This window comes from Gorilla gorilla, chromosome 13, assembly GCF_029281585.2.
Source record: "Gorilla gorilla gorilla isolate KB3781 chromosome 13, NHGRI_mGorGor1-v2.1_pri, whole genome shotgun sequence".
Classification (NCBI taxonomy): Eukaryota; Metazoa; Chordata; class Mammalia; order Primates; family Hominidae; genus Gorilla; species Gorilla gorilla.
The window spans coordinates 124,794,232-124,821,172 of NC_073237.2; the positions used below are offsets into that span (position 1 = coordinate 124,794,232).

At 55.0% G+C, this 26,941-nt stretch overlaps 1 protein-coding gene across 2 annotated transcripts; it reads left to right on the forward strand.

Annotated features, from left to right (window-relative positions):
* Window positions 1-1,326: 1,326 nt before the first annotated feature.
* Window positions 1,327-26,903, forward strand: CERCAM (cerebral endothelial cell adhesion molecule). Of its 2 annotated transcripts, XM_031014373.3 has the most exons (15): window positions 1,327-1,663; window positions 8,748-8,867; window positions 9,783-9,872; window positions 12,463-12,573; window positions 12,743-12,860; window positions 13,727-13,861; window positions 13,999-14,203; window positions 17,905-18,024; window positions 18,359-18,435; window positions 18,532-18,638; window positions 20,745-20,877; window positions 23,660-23,787; window positions 23,968-24,171; window positions 25,208-25,460; window positions 26,405-26,903. In XM_031014373.3, exons 4-14 carry the CDS (start codon window positions 12,500-12,502, stop codon window positions 25,458-25,460), a joined length of 1,554 nt encoding a protein of 517 aa, XP_030870233.1. In that variant the 5' UTR covers window positions 1,327-1,663; window positions 8,748-8,867; window positions 9,783-9,872; window positions 12,463-12,499; the 3' UTR covers window positions 26,405-26,903. The 2 variants fall into 2 exon arrangements, with proteins under 2 accessions (XP_030870233.1, XP_004048734.3); XM_004048686.5 differs by lacking the exons at window positions 1,327-1,663; window positions 8,748-8,867; window positions 9,783-9,872 and adding an exon at window positions 9,972-10,670.
* The last annotated feature ends 38 nt before the right edge of the window (window positions 26,904-26,941 follow it).

Below are 26,941 nucleotides of genomic sequence, written 5' to 3' on the forward strand. Positions count from 1 at the left end.
AAGTGATTTATTTAGATTCTCCGTGCCTCAGTTTCAAGGTTTCCTCTTCTGTAAAATAAAAATATTCCCAACTGGCCAGGCATGGTGGCTCACACCTGTAATCCCAGCATTTTGGGAGGCCAAGGCGGGCAGATCACTTGAGGTCAGGAATTCAAAACCAGCCTGGTCAACATGGTGAAACCTCGTCTCTACTAAAAATACAAAAATTAGCTGGGCATGGTGGCACATGCCTGTCATCCCAGCTACTTGGGAAACTGAGGCAGGAGAATTGCTTGAACCAGGGAGGTAGAGGTTGCAGTGAGTTAAGATAGTACCACTGCACTCTAGCCTAGGCGGCAGAGCAAGAATCCATCTCATAAAAAAATTAAAAAAAAAAGATTTCCTGACTTCACAGGGTTGTCGTGAAAATCAAGTTATATAATACATTTAAAGCACTTAGCAGGCTGGGCACGGTGGCTCATGCCTGTAATCCGAGCACTTTGGGAGGCCAAGGCAGGTGGATCACCTGAGGTCAGGAATTGGAGACCACCCTGACCAACATGGTGAAACCCCATCTCTACTAAAAATACAAAAATCAACTGGGCGTGGTGGCGGGTGCCTGTAATCCCAGATACTTGGGAGGCTGAGGCAGGAGAATCGCTTGAACCCAGGAGGCAGAGGCTGCAGTGAGCTGAGATCATGCCATTGCACTCCAGCCCAGGCGACACAGTGAGACTCCATCGCCCACCCCCAAAAAAAGCACTTAGCAGATGCCTGGCACACAGCAAACGGTTAATGATAGCTATGATTATTATTCTGAATAAGGTTAACATTTATCCCTTTGAGCCTCCTGCTGGGTTCACCTGAGGACAAGGCTCTGTGGAGTGGGGCGGGGGTTAGGAGTTGTTGAGGGGGGTGGGGATAGCAAAACTTGGTCTTCTTGGGGTCCCTAGAAGTCCCGAGATGGGCTAGTTCTGTGGGTCAGGGGGAAGCAGAAGGTATCAGGGCTGAGAGAGGGAAGGGGCTGCCTGGGCCCAGAGGAGTTAACAGCTCCCAGGACCTGGCTCAACAGGGCTGCCACGCTGCAGCCACAGCAACGATTTTAGCGGAGGAGCCAGGACTGCTTCCTGATGGGCAAAACAGCTGGCTGCCCAGAGAAAACAGCTGGCCTGGTCCCAGCCTCCTGAGAACAGAGGCAGAGCCTCAGAGGAGGACAGCTGCACATCTGGGATCCTGGGAGAGGAGGGCATGGCCAAAAGGGAGAGAGAGGGTGGTCCGTGGAAGTGTGTGTGGGTGTTGGGTGGACCCCTAGAACGGGAGGGTGCTGAGGGCAGATTCCTAGAGCAGAGACCAGGGTGTGCTAAGTCTAAGCAGAATGGGCAGGGATGCCTCCAGCTGGGCTTTGAGGGTCTCAATCTTCCCTCAAATAGGAAAGATGAGGGGCAGGGGAGGATACTGGGGACAAGCCTCTGCTTAGCCCTGGGTCCTCTTGGAACCGGGCTTGGAGCCGGAGGTGGGGAGGGTGCCCAAGCTGAGCTCCTGGATTCCCATCTGCCGAACTGCACCCAGAACCAGGAGTGGGGTGCGGGCCCATCCTCTGGCCAGGATCCTGGGCTCCCTTGGCCACAAAGCAGGACAGGGGACCAGAGATCCCCCAACTCAGGAGACGTGAAGCTGGCAGCTGGTAAGAGCATGCAAGCATCCTCTCTGCTTTGGGTCCCCATTTCAAGCCTGTTTGACTGCCAGGCCATGAGGACTCCCAATCCGGTAGCCCTACCTGGGCCCTGGGGCACCCCCAGGCTGCCCCTACCCATTGGCAAGGAAGCAGCTCCTGGGACCTCAAATGAGGTGGGGCAGGGTACGCAGAGGGTTAATGGGGGGTGTGGCCAGAGTCCACTGGACCAGAGCAGCCTACCCGGGTTCCTGACCCCCAACTCCCAGTGGCCTGATACCCCTAGTTTCTCTTTGACCCAAAGGGGCTCTTGTAGCCCACCTCCCTAACATCTAGGAGTAGGGGTTGGCCCCCAGTTTGAGTCTGCCAGCCTCAGCTCCCCTCTCCCTGGTGGAGCCATACTACAAAGTCTTTGCCAGGGGCAGGCAGGCCTTGGAACTGAGGCTCCCAGCGGGACGAAGGCGCTGGGGAGGGGGACGGTTCTTGCAGGGTCTCTACGCCAGGAAGCCAGAGTCAAGCCTGAGGCGCTGGCGCCATCACCTGGATTTGGTCAGAACTACAATGGCTGAAGTGGGTGAGGATGCTGCAGGCAGAAACCGGCAGCCCCACCAGGTGTCAACCCCATAGGATCCGGATCGCGCTCAGCCAGATGGGTCCGAGCAGTCATTTTTTTCCAGGCATGACTCAGCTAATGAGGTCTTACGCTCCACAGGACAGCACTTTTTTTTTTTTTTTTTTTGAGACAGAGTTTTGCTCTTGTTGCCCAGGCTGGAGTGCAATGGCAAGATCTCGGCATACTGCAACCTCTGCCTCCCGAGTTCAAGCGATTCTCCTGCCTCAGCCTCACGAGTAGCTGGGATTACAGGCACCCGCCATCATGCCTGGCTAATTTTGTATTTTTTAGTAGAGACAGGGTTTCTCCATGTTGGCCAGGCTGGTCCCAATCTCAGGTGATCCACCCGCCCCAGCATCCCAAAGTGCTGGAATTACAGGCGTGAGCCACCGCACCCGGGCTTTTTTTTTTTTTTTTTTTTTTTTTTTTTTGATGGAGTCTTGCTCTGTAGCCCAGGCTGGAGTGCAGTGGCGCGATCTTGGCTCACTGCAACCTCTGCCTGCTGGTTCCCAGTCCAAGAAATTCTCCTGCCTCAGCCTCCCAGGTAGCTGGGATTAGAGGCACATGCCATCATGTCCAGCTAATTTTTGTATTTTTAGTAGGGATTACACGTCTGTAATCCCAGCACTTTGGGAGGCCGAGGTGGGTGGATCACGAGGTCAGGAGTTCAAGACCAGCCTGGCCAAGATGGTGAAACCCTGTCTCTAGTAAAAATACAAAAATTAGCCGGGCATGGTGGCGAGCGCCTGTAATCCCAACTACTCGGGAGGCTGAGGCAGGAGAATCCCTTGAACCTGGGAGGTGGAGGTTGCAGTGAGCCAAGACCACGCCGTTGCACTACAGCCTGAGTGACAGAGTGGGACTACGTCTCAAAAAAAAAAAAAAGAAAAGAAAAAAGGAAAACCCAAAACCCTGCCATATGGCTGGGCGCAGTGGCTCATGCCTGTAATCCCAGCACTTTGGGAGGCTGAGGTGGGCGGATCACCTGAGGTCAGGAATTTGAGACCAGGGTGGTCAACATTGGCAAAAGCCCGTCTCTACTAAAAATACAAAAGTTAGTCGGGCATGGTGGCAGTTGCCTGTAATCCCAGCTGCTCGGGAGGCTGAGGCAGGAGAATCGCTTGAACCCAGGAGGCAGAGGTTGCAGTGAGCCGAGATCGCATCATTGCACTCCAGCCTGGGCGACAGAGCGAGAATCCTCCTCAAACACAAAACCAAAACCAAAACCCTGCCATAGTTTCAAGGCATTGGGTGACCTGGCCGTTCCCACCTATTTAACCTCACTTCTTACCATATCCTCTTGCTCACCTTGCTCCAATCACACTGGCTGCCTTGCGTGTTCCCACCCCGGGCCTTTGCTCTACCTGTTCCTGCATCTGGAACACGCTTCCCTCAGATCTCCCCTTGATTAACTCTTCCTTTTGTTCCAAAATATCTTCCCTGACCCCTCTGTCTGAATGTTGCTCGACTCCCAACTACTCTCAGTTCTCTCTCTCTCTCTCTCTTATTTATTTATTTATTTTTGAGCCAGTGTCTGGCTCTGTTGCCCCGGCTGGAGTGCAGTGGCGCAATCTCAGCTCACTGCAACCTCCGCTTGCCGGGCTCAAGTGATTCTCCCACCGCAACCTCCTGAGTAGCTGGGACTACAGGTGTGCACCACCATGCTCGGCTGATTTTTGTACTTTTTGTAGAGACAGGGTTTCACCATGTTGGCCAGGCTGGTCTTGAACTCCTGAGCTCAAGCAATGTGCCTGGCTTGGCTTCCCAAAGTGCTGGGATTACAGGTGTGAGCCACTGCCTTCAGCCTACTCTCAGTTCTTGATCACGTGTTTCAATTTGTTCATGGCATTTACCATTCCTTGAAATGATCTCTTCATTGATTGTTTTGCTTGTTTCCTATCTGTTTCTCCTCACCAAAATGTAAGGAGCCTAGGAGCAGAGACTGCTTCTGTTTTGTGCACCTCTGTATTCCCAGCCCCTAGCGTTCCACCTGCACATAGCATGTGCTCGGGAAAAAGTTGCTGAATGAACGGGATCATACAGAATGACCTGTAGGGATATGTCTCCCAGACATGGCATCAGGAAAATCTTTGCAGAGAGAGGAAGTTTTGGCTGAGACTATAGGACCCAGAGTATAGAAGCTGCCCAGGAAGGGAAAGACCAATCCAGGCAGCGGGACCAAGGGAAAAAATAGAAAAGGATGTGGGAAGGTCCAAAAGCATGGAGTATTCTGGAAACTGTAAATTGTGCAATTTGGCTGGAGCATAAGGTCGTGTCAGGGGGAGGGCTTGCAGACCAGAGGAGGTGGAGAAGATGCAGGCAGGCCATGAAGGGCCTTGTTGCCCCTTGAGGGGTTGAGCTCTGTGCTCAGCGGTGGCAGCCCTGAAGGGAGTTATTGTCAGGCGTTTTAGAAAGGCGTGCTGCCGGACTCAGTAGCTCACACCCGCAATCCCAGCATTTTGGGAGGCCGAGGTGGGAGGATCGCTTAAGTCTAGGAGTTCAAGACCAGCCTGGGCAGCATAGTGAGATCCCCGTCTATACAAAGTAAGTAAATAAATAAATATTAGGTATGCACCTGTAGTCCCAACTACTCAGGAGGCTGAGACGGGAGGATGGCTTGAGTCCAGGAGTTCGAGGCTGCAGTGAGCAATGATCATGCTACTGCACTCCAGCCTGGATGCAGGTATGAGGAGGAAGTGTCCACTCGGGGGAGTGGTTGGAGGACTCTGGTCTCTGCAGGATCCACCTTGATGTGTGTCAAGCAGAGAATGGAAGGAAGTGAAGAGTGAGACAGGGAACAAGGTTCACATTCACCATTCAAGAGGCTTGGAGGAAGAGAGTGAGTTATGGCCACAGCTAGAGGCCACAGGGGTGCCTTGGTGCTTTCTTATCTTTGGTTGTGGGAGATCCAAGTCCTTTGACATGTGGAAGGAAGGGCCTAGAAGAGAGGGAGGATGGGGATCCAGGAAGGGTGAGGGGACCAGGTGTAACCACCCAATGGGTTCACCTTGCTTGCTGCCTAGACAGAACTGATTTATCAAGACAGGGGAGGCCGGGCGCGGTGGCTCACGCCTGTAATCCCAGCACTTTGGGAGGCCGAGGCGGGCAGATCACGAGGTCAGGAGATCGAGACCACGGTGAAACCCCGTCTCTACTAAAAATACAAAAAGTTAGCTGGGCGTAGTGGCGGGCGCCTGTAGTCCCAGCTACTCGTGAGGCTGAGGCAGGAGAATGGTGTGAACCCGGGAGGCGGAGCTTGCAGTGAGCCGAGATCGCGCCACTGCACTCCAGCCTGGGTGACAGAGAGAGACTCCGTCTCAAAAAAAAAAAAAAAAAAAAAAAAAAGACAGGGGAATTACAAAGGAGAAAGAGTAATTCACACAGAGCCGGCTGTGCGGGAGACCGGAGTTTTATTATTACTTAAATCGGTTCTCCCCAGACATGTGGGGATCAGAGTTTTTAAAGATAATTTGGCAGGTAGGGGCTTGGAAAGTGGAAAATGCTGATTGGTCAGATTGGAGATGGAATCATAGGAGGTGGAAGTTAGGTGTTCTTAATGTCTTCTGTTCCTGGGTGCGATGGTAGAACTGGTTGGGCCAGATTACTGGTCTGGCTGGTGTCAGCTGATCCATCGGGTGCAGGGCCTGCAAAATATCTCAAGCACTGACTTTAGGTTTTACAATAGTGATGTTACCCCAGGAGCAATTTGGGGAGGACCCAAAGGCTGCATGACCCCTAAATTGTAATTTCTAATCTTATAGCTAGTTTGCCAGTCCTGCGAAGGCAGATTGGACCCCAGGCAAGAAGAAGGGTCTTTTTGGGAAAGGGCTGTTATAAACTTTGTTTCAGAGTCAAACCATGAACTGAATTCCTTCCCAAAGTTAGTTCAGCCTACGCCCAGGAGTGAACAAGGACAGTTTAAGGGTTAGAAGCAAGACAGAATCAGTTAGGTCTGATTTGTTCCGCTGTCATAATTTCCTGAGTTACAAATTTGCAAAGGCGGTTTCACAGGGGCGGTTCTGTTGAGGAGGGGTGTGCCTCCTGAGGCTGGCTGAGGGCAGAGGTGGAAGGTTTGGAGGCTAGAAATGAGAGTTTCCAGGTAATGGCTTCTATTTTCTCCAAAAAATAGTAGAGAGATCTTTGCTGGGGGAGAGGGGCGGTGGAATGGGGGCTTGAGAAGACTGGAGGCTTTGTTTTGTTTTGTTTTGTTTTTTTGAGACAGAATCTCACTCTGTCACCCAGGCTGTAGTGCAGTGGCGTGATCTCAGGTCACTGCAACTCCCACCTCCTAGGTTCAAGTGATTCTTCTGCCTCAGAATCCCAAGTGGCTGGGGCTACAGGCATGTGCCACCACACCTGGCTAATTTTTTTTTTGTATTATTACTATTTTTTTTTTTTGAGACGGAGTTTCGCCCTTGTTGCCCAGGCTGGAATGCAATGGCGCGATCTCGGCTCACTGCAACCTCTGCCCGCCCCGGGTTCAAGTGATTCTCCTGCCTCAGCCTCCTGAGTAGCTGGGATTACAGACACGTGCCACCATGCCCAGCTAATTTTGTGTTTTTAGTACAGACGGGGTTTCTCCATGTTGGTCAGGCTGGTCTTGAGCTGCCGACCTCAGGTGATCCACTTGCCTCAGCCTTCCAAAGTGCTGGGATTGCAGGTGTGAGCCACTGCCCCGGCCTTTTTTTGTATTTTTAATAGAGACAGGGTTTCACTGTGTTTCCTAGGCTGGTCTCGAACTCCTGGCCTCAAGTGATCTGCCCACCTCAGCCTCCCGAAGTCCTGGGATTACAGGCATGAGCCACCGTGCCTCAGTGGCTGGAAGCATTTGAAATGCCCTGAGGGGAGTGGGCAGGGGACACAGGGAAACAGGATTCTTGGGCTGGGTGAGAGCCCAAGTGAGGGTAGAGACCCTGAGTTTGCAGTTGCCCCAACCTGCCCCAAAACAAGATGGCTATTGGGTTTTCCAGGCAGGTGTGATGGGAAAACTCTGAGGCGAGAAAGTTAGTGACAGGCTGGACTACTGGGGAGGGTGGGAGGACTGGGGAGAAGAGGAGGACTTGAGGCCAGGGAAGAATCAGGAAGCCCCCTGTCTTAGTCTGTTTGGGCTGCTATAACAACATATCTTAGACTGCATAATGTATAAACAACAGAAATTTATCAGCCGGGTGCGGTGGCTCACACCTGTAATCCCAGCATTTTGGGAGGCTGAGGCAGCTGGATCACCTGAGGTCAGGAATTCGAGACCAGCCTGACCAACGTAGTGAAAACCCATCTCTACTAAAAATACAAAAAATTAGCCAAGCATAGTGGTGTGCAGCTGTAATCCCAGCTACTCAGGAGACTGAAGCAGGAGAATTGCTTGAACCACCCCCCAATCCCTGGCCAAAAAAAAAAAGAAATTTATTGCTAATAGTTCTGGGGGTTGGGAGGTCCAAGGTCAAGGCGTCAGCAGATTTGGTGTCTGGTAAGGGCCCGTTCCTCATACCTGGGGCCTTCTAGCTGTGTCTTCATGTGGCAGAAGGGGTTGACAAGCTCCCCAGGCCTCTTTTTTTCTTTTTGAGACGGAGTCTCGCTCTGTTGCCAGGCTAGAGTACAGTGGCATGATCTTGGCTCACTGCAACCTCCGCCTCCTGGGTTCAAGCGATTCTCTTGCCTCAGCCTCCTGAGTAGCTGGGACTACAGGCACGCGACACCACACCCAGCTGATTTTTGTATTTTTAGTAAAGATTGGGTTTCACTATGTTGGCCAGGATGGTCTTGATCTCTTGACCTCATGATCCACCCCCCTCAGCCTCCCAAAGCGTTGGGATTACAGGCGTGAGCCACCGCATCCGGCCCCCAGGCCTCTTTTATAAGGGCACTAGCCGCATTCAGGTGGGGTAGCCCACCCAATCAACTCCCAAAGGCCCCGCCTGTTTTTTTTGTTTTTTTTTTTTGAGACGGAGTCTCGCTCTGTCACCCAGGGTGGAGTGCAATGGCGTGATCTCGGCTCACTACAAGCTCCGCCTCCTGGGTTCACGCCATTCTCCTGCCTCAGCCTCCTGAGTAGCTGGGACTACAGGCGCCTGCCACCACGCCCGGCTATTTTTTTCTATTTTTTAGTAGAGACAGGGTTTCGCCGTGTTGGCCAGGATGGTCTTGATCTCCTGACCTCGTGATCCGCCCGCCTCCGCCTCCCAAAGTGCTGGGATTACAAGCGCGAGCCACCGCGCCGGGCCGGCCCCGCCTCTTAATACCCTGACATTAACATTAGGTTTTCAACATGTGAGTTTTGAGGGTCACGGACATTCAGACCATAGCACTCTTGGACCAATAGGACAGGCAGAGGCTGTGGAATGACTCTGGGGTGGGTGAAGCGGGGAACACTGCTTTGCTTTAGAAAGGGAATCCCTCTTCTGGGGCTGGGAGTGGCTTTCCGCAGGGGACTACCGTGCAAGGGAGGAGGAATCTGGCATCTCTCCAGAATGCTTCTCATTGCAGGGCCGCTGGCCTAGAAATGGCCTCAAATGGAAGCTGCCACCCGATCCTGGTGGAGGCTTTGGAGCTAGGCTAGAGATCAGCACTCCAGGGTTCAGTGCGCACGTGCTGCCCCTGCACTAGGTAAGTTCCTTCCTCTATGGACCTTCAGCCCTTCCCTTGCAGTGGAGATAGTGTGCACAGCCCTGGCTCCCCTCCCTGACCCTGGGAAAAGGCTGAAGGGAGACCCCGTGCTGTTCCTAGGAAAGGAGATCTTCCCAGCGGTGGGAGGGTGAAGGGGGAGCCTCCCTCTCCTCCAGTCCTGTCTTCCCAGCCCCAGGGCGGAGCTCTTCCTGTGTGTCAGGCTCCACGCGGGAAAAGCTGCCAGTGCATTCATTCTCTCGAGGAATCCCTGCAAACCCTCCCAGATGGGTGGCGTTATCAGCCCGATTTTACCCGAGAGGCTCCTGAGGGAAAGGGACCTGTCTGAGGTTGGTGACAGACACCCAGTTCGATCCCATCTGTGGTGCCTCCAGGCCGCTCCCTTTTCTGCTCCTCTCCCGAGAGGCTGCAGAGTCCTTTCCCTCCCAGCAGGGTCCTAAGGACCCCGGCGGTGCTCCAGGGGAGCCAACATCCCCTGCTTTGGAGGACGGACGGGTCGGGTCGCAGTGAGCAGCTCCGTGGTGTCCCCTAGTTCTACACTCAGACCAAGAGAGGGCTGTGAGGGCTGTGCTCTTTTTTTTTTTTTTTTTTTTCTTTTTGAGACGGAGTCTCTGTCAGTCATCCAGGCTGTAGTGCAGTGGCGCGATCTTGGCTCACTGCAACCTCCACCTCCCGGGTTCAAGCGATTCTCCTGCCTCAGCCTCCCAAGTAGCTGGGAGTACAGGCACCCGCCACGACGCCCGGCTAATTTTTGTATTTTTAGTACAGATGGGATTTCACCATGTTGGCCAGGCTGGTCTTGAACTGATCTCAGGTGATCCTCCCGCCTCGGTCTCCCAAAGTGCCAGGATTACAGGCGTGAGTTACCACGCCCGGCCTGGTTGTGCTCTCTTAAAGGGCCGAAGCAATGCGGGTGCTGGCGACCGACGCAAGGAGGTGACGCACAGGGGACTTAAGGAGCGGACCGCCGCGGGAGGACGTGCCCAGGTCAGGGGGACTCCCTCTGCGCCCCCCAGGCTGGGTCTCCGGCCCACGCGTGGCCCGGCTGGTCTGCGGAGCTAGCGCCAGGGCCGCCAGAGGGCGCCCGGGGTGGAGGAGGGGGCAGGAGCCGGGGAAGCCCGGGAAGTGGTGGCTGAGTGGGCACCGCCCCTCTGGGTCTGCGGCTCAGGTCGAAGGGTCGGCTGCGTGGGCCGGGGAATCCGGATTCCGGGGGTTCAACGCCCAGGGGTTCCATGAGCCCCTACTGTTCTCGGACGCCCGGCCGGCCCCGACGCACTCGTCCTAGCACCCCTCCCCCGTCCGGTCCTCCGGCCCCTCCGCCGTCGCCCCTCCGGGGTCCAGCCGGGCGGGGCTGCTCCAGGGTCGCGGCTGGCGCGGGTCCCCGGGCCCTGGCCCTCCGGTGCCCCGGGCCAAGGACTGAAAACTTGAGCATCCACGCGCAGGGGTGGGGAGCAGGATCCCACTCTGGGGGTGCACTGCCCCGCCCTCTCCGGGTCTGCCTCGGCCCCGCCCGGGCCCCAGGCCCCGCCCCCTCCCCTCGGCCGGCCCGAGAGCCCCGGGGGCCGCTGCAGCCGCCCAAGCGCCCGCCATGCGCGCTGCCCCCGCCGCGCCGCTGCTCCAGCTGCTGCTCCTGCTGGGGCCGTGGCTGGAGGCTGCGGGCGTTGCGGAGTCGCCGCTGCCCGCCGTGGTCCTTGCCATCCAGGCCCGCAATGCCGAACACTCGCTGCCCCACTACCTGGGCGCGCTGGAGCGGCTGGACTACCCCCGGGCCAGGATGGCCCTCTGGTGAGAGACCCGGGCATTGGCACCGAGTGGGCACCTAACCCCCAGCTTCGCAGATGGCCCCCGCCCCCGGCGGCCCTGTCTGCTCGCTCCCTGCCCAGACACCACCTAGACAGGCCCCTCCCCTCACAGACGGCCCTGCCAGCCCGAACCGCCAGAGAGGACCCCGAGCCCCCTGCTGGGAGCCGACAGACCTCTGAGGCCACAGGCCGACGCGGGACACCCACCCCTCCTTCTGGTCCCCTACTCCTTCCTCTTGGGGCCTTCCCTGGGTGTAGGTTGGGCCCAGCCAGCCCTTTGCACCCCAGCCTTCAGGGCCCAGCTCAACCCCAGTGGGACCTGTGGTTGGCTGGATTTGAAGAGGAGCAGACAGGAACCTCTGAAGTCCACTGGGGCCCAACGTGGCAGGGATCGACCACGCTGGAGGCTTCCGGGCACAGGTTGGGGGTGCCATCAGCACTGGGCTCCGGGCTGTGCAGGGGAGTCAGACCGGCCCCCCCACCGCCCCCGTGCTGGGGCCAGCTCTCTTGGTAGATCTTGGTAGAGGGGTGGGATCCTGTCAGCCAAGGGCAGTCCCCCTTCCTGGAGCCTCTCCCCTCTGGCATCTCTGTACCCCCAGGGCACTGGGATCGAAGGCCACAACCCATGGTCTGTAGACACCAGAACAGGGAGGAGTCCCTGGCTGAGGTTGGGGGTAAACTGAGAAAAATGACAAGCCACCCTCTACAACACACCACAGTTGGGCTGGGGGGGTGGAGCCCTGGCCTGGGGAGGCCGCCCACAATTACCACAGTTTGGGAGTTTGTTAGTTCCCACCCCTGTAAGACTTGACACGTAGTCTTCATTTCTGGGGAATTGGCTTAAAGGGGCAGCATCACCCAAAACCTGGGCACTTGGCTAAACCCCCACCTCTGTTATGGGGGCCCCTTCCCCAGGAGAGGGGAGGCTGTGCCCCATGACAGCAGAGCTTGGACCCATCTGCATTCTTAGGGACGCTTAGAGCATGGTTTGGTCCTTATTACAACCTGGGGGTGGAGGAAAGCAGCAGCTCTTCTGTCTAGTCCCCATTCAGAGAGGGACAGGGGCTGGCCTGTGGTCACACAGCCACAGGTCACATAGGTAGGTATCTGCCCACCTAACGAAGGTAACCAGGGAATGCGCCAGGTGTGATCCTTAAAGTCGAGGTACTTTTCATCTTTCAAAATGCATTCATTGGCCAGGCGTGGTGGCTCACGCCTGTAATTTCAGCACTTTGGGAGGCCGAAGTGGGCAGATCACCTGAGGTGAGGAGTTCAAGACCAGCCCGGCTAACATGGTGAAACCCATCTCTACTAAACACACAAAAATTAGCCGGGCATGGTGGTGCACACCTTTAATCCCAGGTACTTGGGAGGCTGAGGCAGGAGAATCACTTGAACCCGGGAGGCGGAGGTTGCAGTGAGTCGAGATCATACCACTGCACTACAGCCTGGGCCACAGAGCAAGATTCCATCTCGAAAAAAATGCATTCATCTTCTCTTACCTTCGTCCATGACATAGGCAGGACAGCTTAAGTTATAGAGGGAGGACGTGAAGCCCAGAGAAAGATGGGACTTGCCTGAGGTCACACAGCAGGTCACAGAACTGTGGTGGGGACCTGGCTGTGCTGCCTCCAGCCTCTCTGCTGTAGCACGCCTACCCTTCACTGTTCCAAGGAGAGCTCGACCTCAAAGGTGTTAGTGCTTTGGGGTCAAGGCTGCCTTGGGGTTCAATCCTGTGGCTGTGCCCCCTCAGCCTTTTTTCTTCCCGTCCCCAGGTGTGCCACGGACCACAATGTGGACAACACCACAGAGATGCTGCAGGAGTGGCTGGCGGCTGTGGGCGATGACTATGCTGCTGTGGTCTGGAGGCCTGAGGGCGAGCCCAGGTGGTGATCTGAGGGGAAGGGTGCTGGGGAAGATAGAGAACAGCTGCAGCCCAGAGAGGAGAAGGGACAGCCCAGAGCCACAGCCTCCAAGCCAGGGCTCTGTCCACTGCCCTGCAGAGAGGGAGGGGCATGTACCCCATGGGAACATCTCACCTCTCTATCCCATCAGGGTCTACCCAGATGAAGAGGGTCCCAAGCACTGGACCAAAGAAAGGCACCAGTTTCTGATGGAGCTGAAGCAGGAAGCCCTCACCTTTGCCAGGAACTGGGGGGCCGACTATATCCTGGTGAGGAAGTCTGGCTAGAATCGGGCTTCTGAAAGGTGGTAGTATCCGTCCCTGATAGAAATCTGGGTATAGGATGGGCGCAGTGGCTCACGCCTATAATCCTAGCACTTTGGGAGGCCAAGGCAGGTGGATCACCTGAGGTCAGAAGTTCGAGACCAGCCTGGCCAACATGGTGATACCCCATCTCTACTAAAAATACAATAATTAGCTGGGCGTGGTCGCAGGCGCCTGTAATCCCAGCTGCTTGGGAGGCTGAGGCATGAGAATGGCATGAACCTGGGAGGTAGAGGTTGCACTGAGCTGAAATCACGCCACTGCATTCCAGCCTGGGTGACAAGAGTGAAACTCAGTCTCAAAAAAAAAAAAAAAAAATCTGAATGTGACTGACCCACCCGAAGGCTGGACCCTTCAGCAGGCTATCTGGGCCAGAGCCCAGACCAGATGTTCAGATTGGATCCCTATGTTAAAAGCTCAGACTAGGTACTAAGCCTGGACCCCTCAGATAGGTCCCGTTGTATATACTTTACTGAGCCTCGATTTCTGGGCTAGAGCCCAGGGTATAAATTGAGCCTGGATCTCTGAACTAGAGCTCAGAGTAGGTGTTTGGATCCATTTTCTAAGCCAGATCCCAGATAAAGGTCTTAGATCAGCAACTCAGGTATAATCTCTGGACCCAATCCCTGAGTCAGTGCCCCAGACTAGAGCCTTGGTCCAGAAACAGATGTACTGAGTTTGTTAGACCTCTGTGAGAGCATTCCCACTGGATCCTAGGAGCCACGCTGGGTCTCTGGCAGGACCACTCAGTGAACTCCTTGGGGGGCTGCAGCCCAGGCAGGGCTGGAGCCTGTGACGTCCCCTCCTCAAAGTTTGCAGACACAGACAACATTCTGACCAACAATCAGATTCTGCGGCTTCTCATGGGGCAGGGGCTTCCAGTGGTGGCCCCAATGCTGGACTCCCAGACCTACTACTCCAACTTCTGGTGTGGGATCACCCCCCAGGTGAGGCCGGGATGGGGGCCTTGGGTGGATTGAGGTCCTGGAAGGAGGGACGTGGAGAGCAGAGAGCCTGAGGCCTTGGGGTCTGTGGGCAGGGGTAGGGGAGCCCTCTCACAGCCCAAAGCATCCCTTTTCCCCAGGGCTACTACCGCCGCACAGCCGAGTACTTCCCCACCAAGAACCGCCAGCGCCGGGGCTGCTTCCGTGTCCCCATGGTCCACTCCACCTTCCTTGTATCCCTGCGGGCTGAAGGGGCAGACCAGCTTGCTTTCTACCCGCCACATCCCAACTACACTTGGCCTTTCGACGACATCATCGTCTTCGCCTATGCCTGCCAGGCTGCTGGTGAGGACCAGCCCTCCTTTAGCATTCCTTGGAGGCCTCTGCACATTTGCACATGCTATTCCGGCTGCTTACCATGCCCTTCCCTACTCTGCATTTCATCCTGTTAACTCGTGAGTTACAACTTTGGGTCATGAGTTTTCTTTTCTCCCTCTCTCTCTCTCTCTTTTTTTTTTTTTTTGGTGTGATCTCGGCTCACTGCAAACTCTGCCTCCCGGGTTCAAATGATTTCCTGCCTCAGCTTCCCGAGTAGCTGGGATTACAGGCACCCGCCACCACACCCAGCTAATTTTTGTATTTTTAGTAGAGATGGGGTTTCACCATGTTGGTCAGGCTGGTCTCAAAACTCCTGAGCTCAGGTGATCCACCCGCCTTGGCCTCCCAAAGTACTGGCATTACAGGTGTGAGCCACCGCGCCCAGCCAGTGGTTACTTTTAAGATGAAAGGTTTTTTTTTTGTTGTTGTTGTTGTTGTTGTTTTTGGGACAGAGTCTCACTCTGTTGCCCAGGCTGGAGTGCAGTGGCCGATCTTGGCTCACTGCAAGCTCCGCCTCCCGGGTTCAAGCCATTCTCCTGCCTCAGCCTCCCAAGTAGCTGGGACTACAGGTGCCCGCCACCACGCCCGGCTAATTTTTGTATTTGTAGTAGAGATGGGGTTTCACCGTGTTAACCAGGATGGTCTCGATCTGCTGACCTCGTGATCTGCCCACCTCGGCCTCCCAAAGTGCTGGGATTACAGGCGTGAGCCACCGCGCCCAGCCAAGATGAAAGTTACTAGAAAGAGTTTGGGTGTGGCCGGGCAAGGTGACTCAGACCCTAATCTCAAAGTCTTGGGAAGCTGAGGCTGGAGGGGAAATCACTTGAGCTCAGGAGTTCGAGACCAGCCTGGACAACATAGCAAGACCTCATCTCTTTTCTGCCCTTTTTTTTTTTGAGATGGAGTTTCGCTCTTGTTGCCCAGGCTGGAGTGCAATGGCGTGATCTTGGCTCACTGCAACCTCTGCCTTCCGGGTTCAAGCAGTTCTTCTGCCTCAGCCTCCCGAGTAGCTGGGATTACAGGCATGCACCGCCACGCCTGGGTAATTTTGTGTTTTTAGTAGAGACAGGGTTTCTCCGTGTTGGTCAGGCTCGTCTCGAACTCCTGAACTCGGGTGATCTGCCCGCCTCAGCCTCCCAAAGTGCTGAGATTACAGGCGTGGGCCACTGAGCCCAGCCCAGCCTTTTTTTTTTTTTTTTTTTTTTTGAGACGGAGTCTTGCTCTGTGGCTCCCAGGCTAGAGTGCAGTGGCACAATCTCAGCTCACTACAGTGTTGACCTCCTCCACCTCAGCCTCCCACGTAGCTGGGACCACAGGTGCACACCACCATGCCCAGCTAATTTTTGTATTTTTTGTAGAGATGGGGTTTTGCCGTGTTGCCCAGGCTGGTCTTGAACTCCTGGGCTCAAGTGATCTGCCCCCTCAGCCTCCCAAAGTGCTACGATTACAGGCGTGAGCCTCCGCCCCCGGCTGCGAGATCCCATCTCTACAAAAAAATTTAAAAATTAACTTGGCGTGTTGGCCCACGCCTGTAGTCCCAGCTTCTTGGAAGGCTGAGGCAGGAGGATCGCTTGAGCCCAGGAGGTAGAGACTGCAGTAAACTGTGATCGTGCCACTGTACTCCACCTTGGGCAACACAAGATGAGACCCTGTCTAAAAAAAAACAGAGTAAGAAAGTGTTTGGGTATGGATGGAATAAATCCAGTCCTGGCCAGGTGCGGTGGCTCACGCCTGTAATCTAAGCACTTTGGGAGGCCGAGGCAGGTGGATCACGAGGTCAAGAGATCGAGACCATCCTAAGACGGTGAAACCCCGTCTCTACTAAAAATACGAAAAATTAGCCAGGCATGGTGGCGGGTGCCTATAGTCCCAGCTACTCGGGAGGCTGAGGCAGGAGAATGGTGTGAACGCAGGAGGCAGAGCTTGCAGTGAGCCAAGATCACGCCACTGCACTCCAGCCTGGGCAACAGAGCGAGACTCTGTCTTAAAAAAAAAAAAATCCAGTCCTGAGGATGAGAGGGAGGGGTGGAGACACTCATGTTGGAGTGAAGCTCTTGAGAAGGCTGCAGAGAATATGTAATTCCGACCCTGAAGACTATCTGGTGCATGGAGAAGAACTTTGCAGGTGCTCAGGGTAAATTAGAGGTGACGATTTAATCAAGTAATCAGTGGCAGCCGGTAAGGAGGATGTTGTAATTCTTTGTTTTGTGCTGGAGAAGTCTGCAGTGTGCAGACATGCAAGAAGAAATCTTACCAAGTGCAAAAAGTGAGTGAAGGTGAAAAAATTGGAGGGGAAAACACAAGAGGAAACAAAAGCATTCTGTTATTTTTCATTTGCTATCCCTACTTCAAGCGACAGCCGTTGTTAATTGGTCAATGGTTTGAAGGAATTCAGTCTCTAACAGCCAGATACTACATCCCGGCTCTGGGCCAGGCTCTGTGCTCAATGCTGGGAATAGGGTTAGCTTTTATTTGTTTTTTGTTTGTTTGTTTTTAAGACAGAGCTTTGTTCTGTCGCCTAGGCTGGAGTGCAGTGGCGCGATTTTGGCTCACTGCAACCTCTGCCTCCCGGGTTCAAGTGATTCTCCTGCCTCAGCCTCCTAAGTAGATGGGATTACGGGCGGCCACCACCACACCCGGTTAATTTTTGTATTTTTAGTAGAGATGGGGTTTCACCATGTTGGCCAGGCTGGTCTTGAACTCCTGACCTCAAATGATCTGCCTGCCTGGGCTTCCCAAAGTGCTGGGATTACAGGCGTGAGCTACTGTGCCCCGCCTGGGTTAGCTTTTTAATTGGCACCGTGTGCCTGCCCCTGAGGATAATTATAATAAAGGTAACAAATATTGGCTGGGTGCAGTGGCTCACGCCTGTAATCCCAGCACTTTGGGTGGCCTAGGGTGGGTGGATCACTTCAGGCCAGGAGTTCGAGATCATCCTGGCCAACATGGCGAAACTCCGTCTCTACTAAAAATACAAAAATTAGCTGGATGTGGTGGTGCACACCTGTATTCCCCACTACTCAGGAGGCTGAGGCAGGAGAATTGCTCAAACCTGGGAGACAGAGGTTGTAATGAGCCAAGATCACACCATTGCACTCCAGCCTCGGTGACAGAGCAGGACTCCATCTCAAAAAAAAAAAAAAAAGGTAACAAATATTGAAGCTGGGGGAAGGCCACTCTGGCTGCCAGGTGAAAGACATCGTGGAGAGGAGCCCCAGAGGGTATGAGGTGAAGTGGAGGGGTGTGGGGAAAAGGCGATGGCCCTTGGATCCAGGTGGGGTGGTGGGGATCAGGAGAGGTGGGGGGATTTAGGAGACAGAGCAGTGGGGCTCACTGGCATCCTGTGGCTGTGATGGGTAGGAGTTTGCCTGCTCCTGCCTCACCTTGATACCCTGAGGGCAGGGACTCAGTCTTGCTCACTGCCGTAACCCTGGCTCCCAGCGGGTGCCCTGGACAGGTATATTGAATGAATGAACCATTTCAGTAGAAAGACCCCTTAGATATTGTGTGAGCCAAGCCCTTTCTCCCTCTGGTCCCACAGGTGGGGAGACTGAGTCCCAGAGAAGACTGACATGTTGGGTCACTGGCAGTGCTGGGCCTGGGACCTCTCAGCTGGGTTCTGAGAGCCCCACCCTCCACTGCAGCTCTCACTCAGCCTGTCTCTGCAGGGGTCTCCGTCCACGTGTGCAATGAGCACCGTTATGGGTACATGAATGTGCCGGTGAAATCCCACCAGGGGCTGGAAGACGAGAGGGTCAACTTCATCCACCTGATCTTAGAAGCACTAGGTGAGGGCTGGGGAACTGTTCCACCCACCTGCTGCCGGGGCTCCCTGCCTCCCCACGGTGCCCCTTTCCCTAGGCCCTGGATGGAGCGGGCATTGGCCTTGGGGTTCCAGCTTTGTCCCTAACTCATTCCATGACTCTGAGAAAGTCCCTTTCCCTGTTGGGCCTTAGTCTAGCATCCCTACAATGGGGCAGGTGGATCCTGTGATCTCCGAGGTCCCGTCCTGTAGGGTGTTCTGCCAAAGGGGGCAGGAATGAGGCTGGGGGCTAGGACTTGAGGGTGACTGCTAACAGGAGTCAGTAGGGACTCGTGCTTGGGGTGTGCTTCCCTTTGCAGTGGACGGCCCCCGCATGCAGGCCTCAGCTCATGTGACTCGGCCCTCTAAGAGGCCCAGCAAGATAGGGTTTGACGAGGTAAGTCCCCCAGCCTGTGGGCTCGCTATTAGGAGGTGGATGGGCCCTCCTCTTCCGCTCCCTTGCACTTACCGCCCACCCCCCCGCCTCCTCCAGGTCTTTGTCATCAGCCTGGCTCGCAGGCCTGACCGTCGGGAACGCATGCTCGCCTCGCTCTGGGAGATGGAGATCTCTGGGCGGGTGGTGGACGCTGTGGATGGCCGGTGAGGCTGCCTGGGAGGGGGCCCTGTGTGCTTGGGGGAGCAGTGTAGTCCATCTCCTAGCCCGCTAGGACTGGGAAAAGCAGACGGGTTGAATGAGTTTCCTGTCCCAGGTAGTATCCAAATAGGGTCTGAGTAATATCCTCTCAGGGAGTTCCAGAGCAGACACACGTGAGAGAAGACGCCCTCCCGCTGCTCACCAGAGGAGGAGAGCACAGTGGCTGAGGCTCCAGGGCCTGGGTTCCAGCTCTACCAGTTACTGAATGTGTGACCTCCAGCCAGCTACCCCCATCTCTCAGCCCGTTTGTATAAACAGCAGATAACTGTGCCCTTCTCTTAGGGTTTTGTGAGTTTAGTGAAGTTAGCCAGGGCCGGGCACATAGTTTCCAAAGGCTTAGGTGTCTTCCTTATTATTACTCTCCATCCTGGACTTGAGCTACTGATGCGTGGGGATTAGGAAAGGCCAGCCATGTTCCCCCGAGGAACCCAGAGGCTAGGCTTCTCCAACCACCAGGGGTCCTATGGCCCCATATGTCGGCTGCCATTTGCTTCAAGTACTCAGCTCTTTTTATTTTTTTTTAGAGACAGGGTCTCCGTCTGTTGCCCAGGCTGGAGTGCAGTGCCACAAACATGGCTCACTGCTGCCTTAAACTCCTGGGCTCAAGTAATCCTCCCACCTCAGCCTTCTGAGTAACTGGGACTATAGGTGTGCACTATCACATCCAGCTAATTAAAAAGAATTTTTTTTTTTTTTTTTGAGGCAGAGTCTTGCTCTGTCGCCCAGGCCTGGAGTGCAGTGGCGCAATCTTGGCTCACTGCAACATCCGCCTTCCAGGTTTTAAGTGATTCTCCTCCCTCACCTCCCAAGTAGCTGTGATTACAGGCTTGCATCACCACACCCGGATAAAAAAAAATGTTTTGTTTTGTTTTTTTTCATAGAGATAGGGTCTCACTCTTTTGCCTAGGCTGGTCTTGAACTCCTGGCCTCAAGTGACCGTCCTGCCTCAGCCTCCTGAATAACTGGGACTACAGGCATGCACCACCATGTCCACCTAATTAAAAAAAAATTTTGACTGGGCACGGTGGCTCATGCCTGTAATCCCAGCACTCTGGGAGGTTGTGGATGGATCACCTGAGGTCAGGAGTTCGAGACCAGCCTGGCCAACCAACATGGTGAAACCCCCTCTCTACTAAAAATACAAAAATTAGCCAGGCGTGGTAGTGGGTGCCTGTAATCTCAGCTACTTGGGAGGCTGAGTCAGGAGAACTGCTGGAACCCGGGAGGCAGAGGTTGCAGTGAGCCGAGATTGTGCCATTGCACTCCAGCCTGGGCCGACAACAGTGAGACTCCGTCTCAAAAAAAAATTTTTTTTTGAGAGATGGGGTTTTTCTCTGTTGCCCAGGCTGGTCTTGAACTCCTGGCCTCAAGCAATCCTCCCACCTTGGCCTCCCAAAGCACTGGGATTACAGGTGTGAGACACCACATCCCCCGAGGTCTCTTGACCATAGGCTATCCATCCTTTGCTTGGGCCTCTGCCCAAGAAGTATCTATCATGTTCCCACATTCTTCCTAGAGTGCCTCCCCCTCAGGCAGCCCCCTACCATCCCACCCTTTCCTCAAGGGTCACCCCTGTCTTATCATATTAGGACATGTCCTAATAGTTATCCTCTCAGAACTCCCGAGGTGGCTGGGCGTGGTGGCTCATGCCTGTAATCCCAGCACTTTGGGAGGCTGAGGTGGGTGGATCACCCGAGACCAGCCTGGCCAACATGGTGAAACCCCATCTCTACTAAAAAAAAAAAAAAAAAAACATTAGCTGGACACCTGTAATCTCAGCTACTTGTGAGGCTGAGGCAGGAAAATCACTTGAACCTGGGAGGTAGAGGTTGCAGTGAGCTGAGATGGTGCCACTGCACTCCAGCCTGGGCAACAGGGGCTCCAGTTCCCCAGGTCCAGTCCCTTGACAGCTTCAGGTCACACAAAGGAGTTACAAGGCAGAAACCTTCAAACCCGACTCCAGTGTGACTGTCCCCAACATGCACAGGCCTGGCCCCTCTGGAGGGGTCTCTGGCAGGCACCCCTCACCCCGCCACACCTGTGTCCCTCAGGATGCTCAACAGCAGTGCCATCAGGAGCCTCGGCGTAGACCTGCTCCCGGGCTACCAGGACCCTTACTCGGGCCGCACTCTGACCAAGGGCGAGGTGGGCTGCTTCCTCAGCCATTACTCCATCTGGGAAGAGGTGAGGGTGCCTGCTTCCTCCACCCACAGCCTTCGGGGAGACGGGGCCAGTTTGTTCTATTCACTGCTCTGTGAACGAGTGCGTGAATGAAGACATCAAAACCTGGCCAGCAGCTTTCAATCTCCTCTGTGTTCAACACCCCAGTGGGCACCACTAAGCGGTGCTTGTTTTCATTCTGCGGTCTCTCTTGAGCATCTACTATGTGCTAGGAGATATTCTGCTCTGAGAACACAGAGGAGGACAGGAACAATGCATGTCTGCTCCTTCCTGCAATAAAGGGATCCCCCTGGGGCTCAGGGACCAGAGCGGGATTATGGAAATCAAAACCAAGCTTGCAGTGGAGGGGAGAGGTATGGGCCACTTTGAGAGGTGCCTCATGTGGGAGGGGGTCAGAATGGACCTCACCATTGAGGGGCCGGGAGAAGAGGCTTCTAGGCAGAAGAGAACAGTGGGTGCCAAGGCCCTGAGGCAGGAAGGTGTTTAGGAGCAGAAAGAAGGAAGCCTGGGGCTTAGCATGTGCTCAGTACTTGGCCAAGAAGCCTCAGCCCAGGGGCTGGGAGTGTGAGCGCAGGAAAGAGGTTGCTGGACACGGCAGGAGAGAATGGGAACTGGGCCCTCCAAGGGCAGCCCTTCCAGGAGATGGGACATGGATTCCTTGTTTGCATTCTCTGCTATAGCCAAATATATGTGCACGTGTATGTGAGCATTATGGGTTTTTGTTTTGTTTTGTTTTCTGAGATGGAGTATTGCTCTGTCACCCAGACTGGAGTGCAGTGGCACAATCTTGGCTCATTGCAACCTCTGCCTCCTGGGTTGAAGCGATTCTCCTGTCTCAGCCTCCCAAGTATCTGGGATTACAGGCATGTGCCATCACACCTGGCTAATTTTTCTATTTTTAGTAGAGAGGGGGTTTCGCCATATTGGTCAGGCTGGTCTCGAACTTCCAACCTCAGGTGATCTGCCCACCTCGGCCTCCCAAAGTGCTGGAATTACAGGCTTGAGTCACCATGCCCAGCCTATGTTGGCTTTTTTACCGTCCCTGAACAAATTGGAGGATGACATGGTTCACTACTTTTTTTTTTTGAGACAGGGTATTGCTCTGGCACCCAGGCAGGAGTGCAGTGGCGTGATCTTGGCTCACTGCAGCCTGGACCTCCCGGGCTCAAGCAATTATCCCACCTCAGCACCCCCGAGGAGCTGAAACTACAGGCGCGCACCACCACACCCAGCTAAATTTTGTATTTTTTGTAGAGACAGGGTTTCGCCATGTTGGCCAGGCTGATCTCAAACTCCTGAGCTCAAGTAATTCCACCCACCTCAGCCTCCAAAAGTGCTGGAATTACAGGCATGAGCCACCGCTCCTGGCTTCACTACTTTCTGAGCTGATTTCCTTTTCACAGAAGTTATCGAAAGTAGTTTTCCAAAAGTTATTCCAAAGTAACTTTTCCAAAAGTTATCAAAAGTACTTTTTCTTTTGGATATTCGGGGCTGGGGTCTTCCCACCCCCCACCCAGCCCAGCTTCCTTTAGAAAATAGTAGGAGGCCAGGCCAGGTGCGGTGGCTCACGCCTGTAATCCCAGCTGAGGCGGACAGATCACGAGGTCAGGAGTTCAAGACCAGCCTGGCCAACATGGTGAAACCCCGTCTCTACTAAAAATACAAAAATTAGCCCGGCGTTGGCCGGGCGCCGTGGCTCACGCCTGTAATCCCAGCACTTTGGGAGGCCAAGGCGGGCGGATCACGAGGTCAGGAGATCGAGACCATCCTGGCTAACACGGTGAAACCCTGTCTCTACTAAAAATACAAAAAAATTAGCCAGGCGTGGTGGCGGCGCCTGTAGTCCCAGCTACTCGGGAGGCTGAGGCAGGAGAATGGCGTGAACCCAGGAGGCGGAGCTTGCAGTGAGCCGAGATTGCGCCACTGCACTCCAGCCCGGGCGACAGAGCAAGACTCCGTCTCAAAAAAAAAAAAAAAAAAAAAAATTAGCCCGGTGTGGTGGCGGGCACCTGTAATCCCAGCTACTTGGGAGGCTGAGGCAGGATAATCACTTGAACCCGGGAGGCAGAGGTTGCAGTGAGCCGAGACCATCTTTTGATGGGAACTGCAAGCCACTCCCCCGCCCCCAGAGAGTCGGGCTTCTGGGCCCAGCCACGGTCTGTCATGCTTGCACTCAGGCAGCTGGAGGAGTGGGACGGGAGACGGCTCCTGGTCTTGGCCATGGCTGCCTTGGCCTCCACCGTTCCTGCTCCTCTTCCATGCAGCCCCCTGACTTGGGGGGCCATTTCACTCCAGTCTGGGCAACAAGAGTGAAACTTCGTCTCAAAAAAAAAGGAAAATTGCAGGAGGCCAAAGTGACAAGCTGGGCCCTGGTGTTCAGCAGATGCGGGTTCCTATCCCAGCTCTGCCACTTCCTGGCTGTGTGTCCTTGGACAGGCAGTTTCCCATCCCTGCATGTCCACCTCCTTCCTGCGATTGAGGATCATCATCTCCTGCCTCCTGAGGGCCCCTGCAGATATGCAGTGGCACAGCCCTGGGGCACAGTAGCACTCAGGGAATGTAGCAAGGGCCACGGTTACCATCATGATTCTATCTGGAGATCCTCAAATGCCAGAGCGAGGTTGGGATTTCCGGTCCCAGGCAGTGGGGCCCCCAGCAGGCTTTGGGGCAACTGCATGATGTAGCCAGGCCAACTGAGGCCAGGCAGAGGCTGTGAGCTTCAGCGTGGAGGGAGGGGGATAGTTTAACTCCGAAGAGCCATCTCCCACCCCATTGTGTGCCACAGGTGGTTGCCAGGGGCCTGGCCCGGGTCCTGGTGTTTGAGGATGACGTGCGCTTTGAGAGCAACTTCAGGGGGCGGCTGGAGCGGCTGATGGAGGATGTGGAGGCAGAGAAACTGTCTTGGGACCTGATGTAGGCAGCCTGCACCCTCAGGGACAAGGGGGCAGGGTGGGCCTCCGGAGTCTGCCTTTTCCTGCTTGGGACCCTGGCTGGCCCATCCCCTGAGAGCCTGGCCCTGTAGGAGCGGGTGTGGGAGGGTCCCATGACACCCAGGACCTAAGTGACTCCTGGGCCTCTTGGTGTCACTTACAGCTACCTCGGACGGAAGCAGGTGAACCCTGAGAAGGAGGCGGCCGTGGAGGGGCTGCCGGGCCTGGTGGTGGCTGGGTACTCCTACTGGACGCTGGCCTATGCCCTGAGCCTGGCGGGTGCCCGCAAGCTGCTGGCCTCACAGCCTCTGCGCCGCATGCTGCCCGTGGACGAGTTCCTGCCCATCATGTTTGACCAGCACCCCAAGTGAGGCTCTGGTGGGGGCCGGGCATGGCAGGGCAGAGGCATCCCCTCCAGGAACTCACCTCAGTCATCAGGAAGTCCCCTCACCTGGCAGATGGGGAGACTGGAACTGGCAAGGCCAAGCCACTTGGCCCAGGTCACCAAGGAGTGGCTCAGCCTAGCCTTAGAGTCAGACCAATCTCGGTGTGTATTTTGCAGTGCATGCAGGCTTTTTTTGAAATGGAGTCTTGCTCTGTTGCCCAGGCTAGAATGCAGTGGCGTGATTTTGACTCACTGCACCTTCTGCCTCCCAGGTTCAAGCAATTCTCCTGCCTCAGCCTCCTGAGTAGCTGGGATTACAGGGAAGTGCCACCACACCCTGCTAATTTTTTTTTATTTATTCATTTATTTATGTATTTTTGAGATGGAGTTTCGCACCGTCACCCAGTGCAGTGCAGTGGCACGATCTTGGCTCACTGCAACCTCCGCCTCCCAGGTTCAAGTGATTTTCCTGCCTCAGCCTCCTGAGTAGCTGGGATTACATGTGCCCGCCACCACACCAAGCTAACTTTTTTGTATTTTTAGTAGAGACAGGGTTTCTCCATGTTGGCCAGGCTGGTGTCGAACTCCTTGACCTCAAGTGATCTGCCTGCCTGGGCCTCCCAAAGTGCCGGGATTACAGGCATGAGCCACTGTGCCCGGCCTCAATTTTTGTGTTTTTAGTAGAGATGGGGTTTTGCCATGTTGGTCAGGCTAGTCTTGAACTTCCGACTTCAGGTGATCCGCCCGTCTCGGCTTCCCAAAGTGCTGGGATTACAGGCATGAGCCACTGCGGTCGGCTGCATGCAGTTTTTAATCAAATGACTTCCCTGTTCTCAGCCTCTGTTTCCTCATCTGGAAAATGGAGGTAGTAGAAGTCCCACTGCTCAGGGCAGCTGTGAGGACTAGATGGCGGGGAGTGAGGTGCTTTGGGCAGGCAAGGTGCCTGGCTCCGGGCAGGCGTGTGGCCGGGGAGTAGGGGCCCGCCTCAATCCCCCTGGGCTATCCTCTCACCTTACAGCGAGCAGTACAAGGCACACTTCTGGCCACGGGACCTGGTGGCCTTCTCCGCCCAGCCCCTGCTCGCTGCCCCTACCCACTATGCCGGGGATGCCGAGTGGCTCAGTGACACGGAGACATCCTCTCCATGGGATGACGACAGCGGCCGCCTCATCAGCTGGAGTGGCTCCCGAAAGACCCTGCGCAGCCCCCGCCTGGACCTGACTGGCAGCAGCGGGCACAGCCTCCAACCCCAGCCCCGAGATGAGCTCTAGGTGAGGCCAGGGCGGGAAGAGGCCCCAGCCCCGTAGACCTTGGCTTGCTCTCCCCTTTGATGGCATAACTGTGTCTGGGGCTGTTTTCCCCTTCTCAGCCTTCTCTCTCCCTCTCCATCTCTAGCTTTGCCTTTATATTTGTTGTTGTTGTTGTTGTTTGTTTTTTTTTTAGACGGGGTCTCGCTCTGTCGCCCAGGCTGGAGTGCAGTGGCATGATTTTGGCTCACTGCCACCTCTGCCTCTCGGGCTCACGAGATTCTCCTGCCTCAGCCTCCCCAGTAACTGGGATTACAGGCACCCACCACAAGGCCTGGCTAATTTTTCTATTTTTATTTATATTTATTTATTTATTTTAAGATGGAGTCTTGCTCTTTTGCCCAGGCTGGAGTGCAGTGGCATGATCTCAGCTCACTGCAACCTCTGCCTCCCGCGTCCCGGGTTCAAGCGATTCTCCTGTCTCAGCCTCCCGAGTAGCTGGGACTACAAGCGCCCACCACCACGTCCGGCTAAATTTTGTATTTTTAGTAGAAACAGGGTTTCACCATGTTGGCCAGGCTGGTCTTGAACTCCTGACCTGAGGTGATCTGCCCGCCTCAGCTTCCCAATGTGCTGGGATTACAGGGGTGAGCCACGGCGCCTGGCCTTTTGTATTTTTAGTAGAGACGGGGTTTCATCATGTTGGCCAGGCTGGTTTTCAACTCCTGACCTCAAATGATCCAGCCGTCTCGGTCTCCCAAAGTGCTGGGGATTACAGGCATGAGCCACTGTGCCTGGCCTCTGTGTCTGTCTATAATTGTACCTTCAGCTGTCTCTGCATCCCTCTCTAGCTTTTTCCCTCTCTGCCTGTCTCTGCCCCTGTTTTCCTATATCTGTCAGTGTCTGTCTGTCTCTGATTCTGTCTGACTCTAATTCTCTTTCTCTTCCTGCTCCTCCTGTCCCACCAGGTCCAGGTGATGACTGCAAAGCAGTGTCCAGGAGCAGGCCACTACTGCCCAGAGAGCAGAGGAGGAGGTTGTTGGCAGGGACTACAGATCCAGTCAGACCTGGCCACCACCTTGGGCATGGCCACTCTGCCCTCTGGACCTGTCTTTCATCGGGAGAAACCACTCAGAGATGGATACCATTCCCTAAAGGTCTCACAGCAAAGGAGCAGGACTCCCAGGCCCCTGTACCCTGCCTGGCCTGATTCAGGGCCTCGCGGCCCCCAGCTTCTGTTTCAAGCTGGGCAGACCCCAGGATCCCTTCCCTCCCTAAGGACTCAGCTGAGGGGCCCCTCTGCCCCCTTCTACCTCCACCTCAGCACCCTCCCCCAGCTTGATGTTTGGGTCTCCCCAGCACCCTCCTCCCTGGCCGGTGCAAAGTACAGGGAGGTAAAGGAGGACCCTTGCAGACCTGTTGCCCAGCACACAGTAGGCCCTCAATAAAAGCCATTTGCACTTTAAATATATATATATATATATATACATGTATGTATATATATA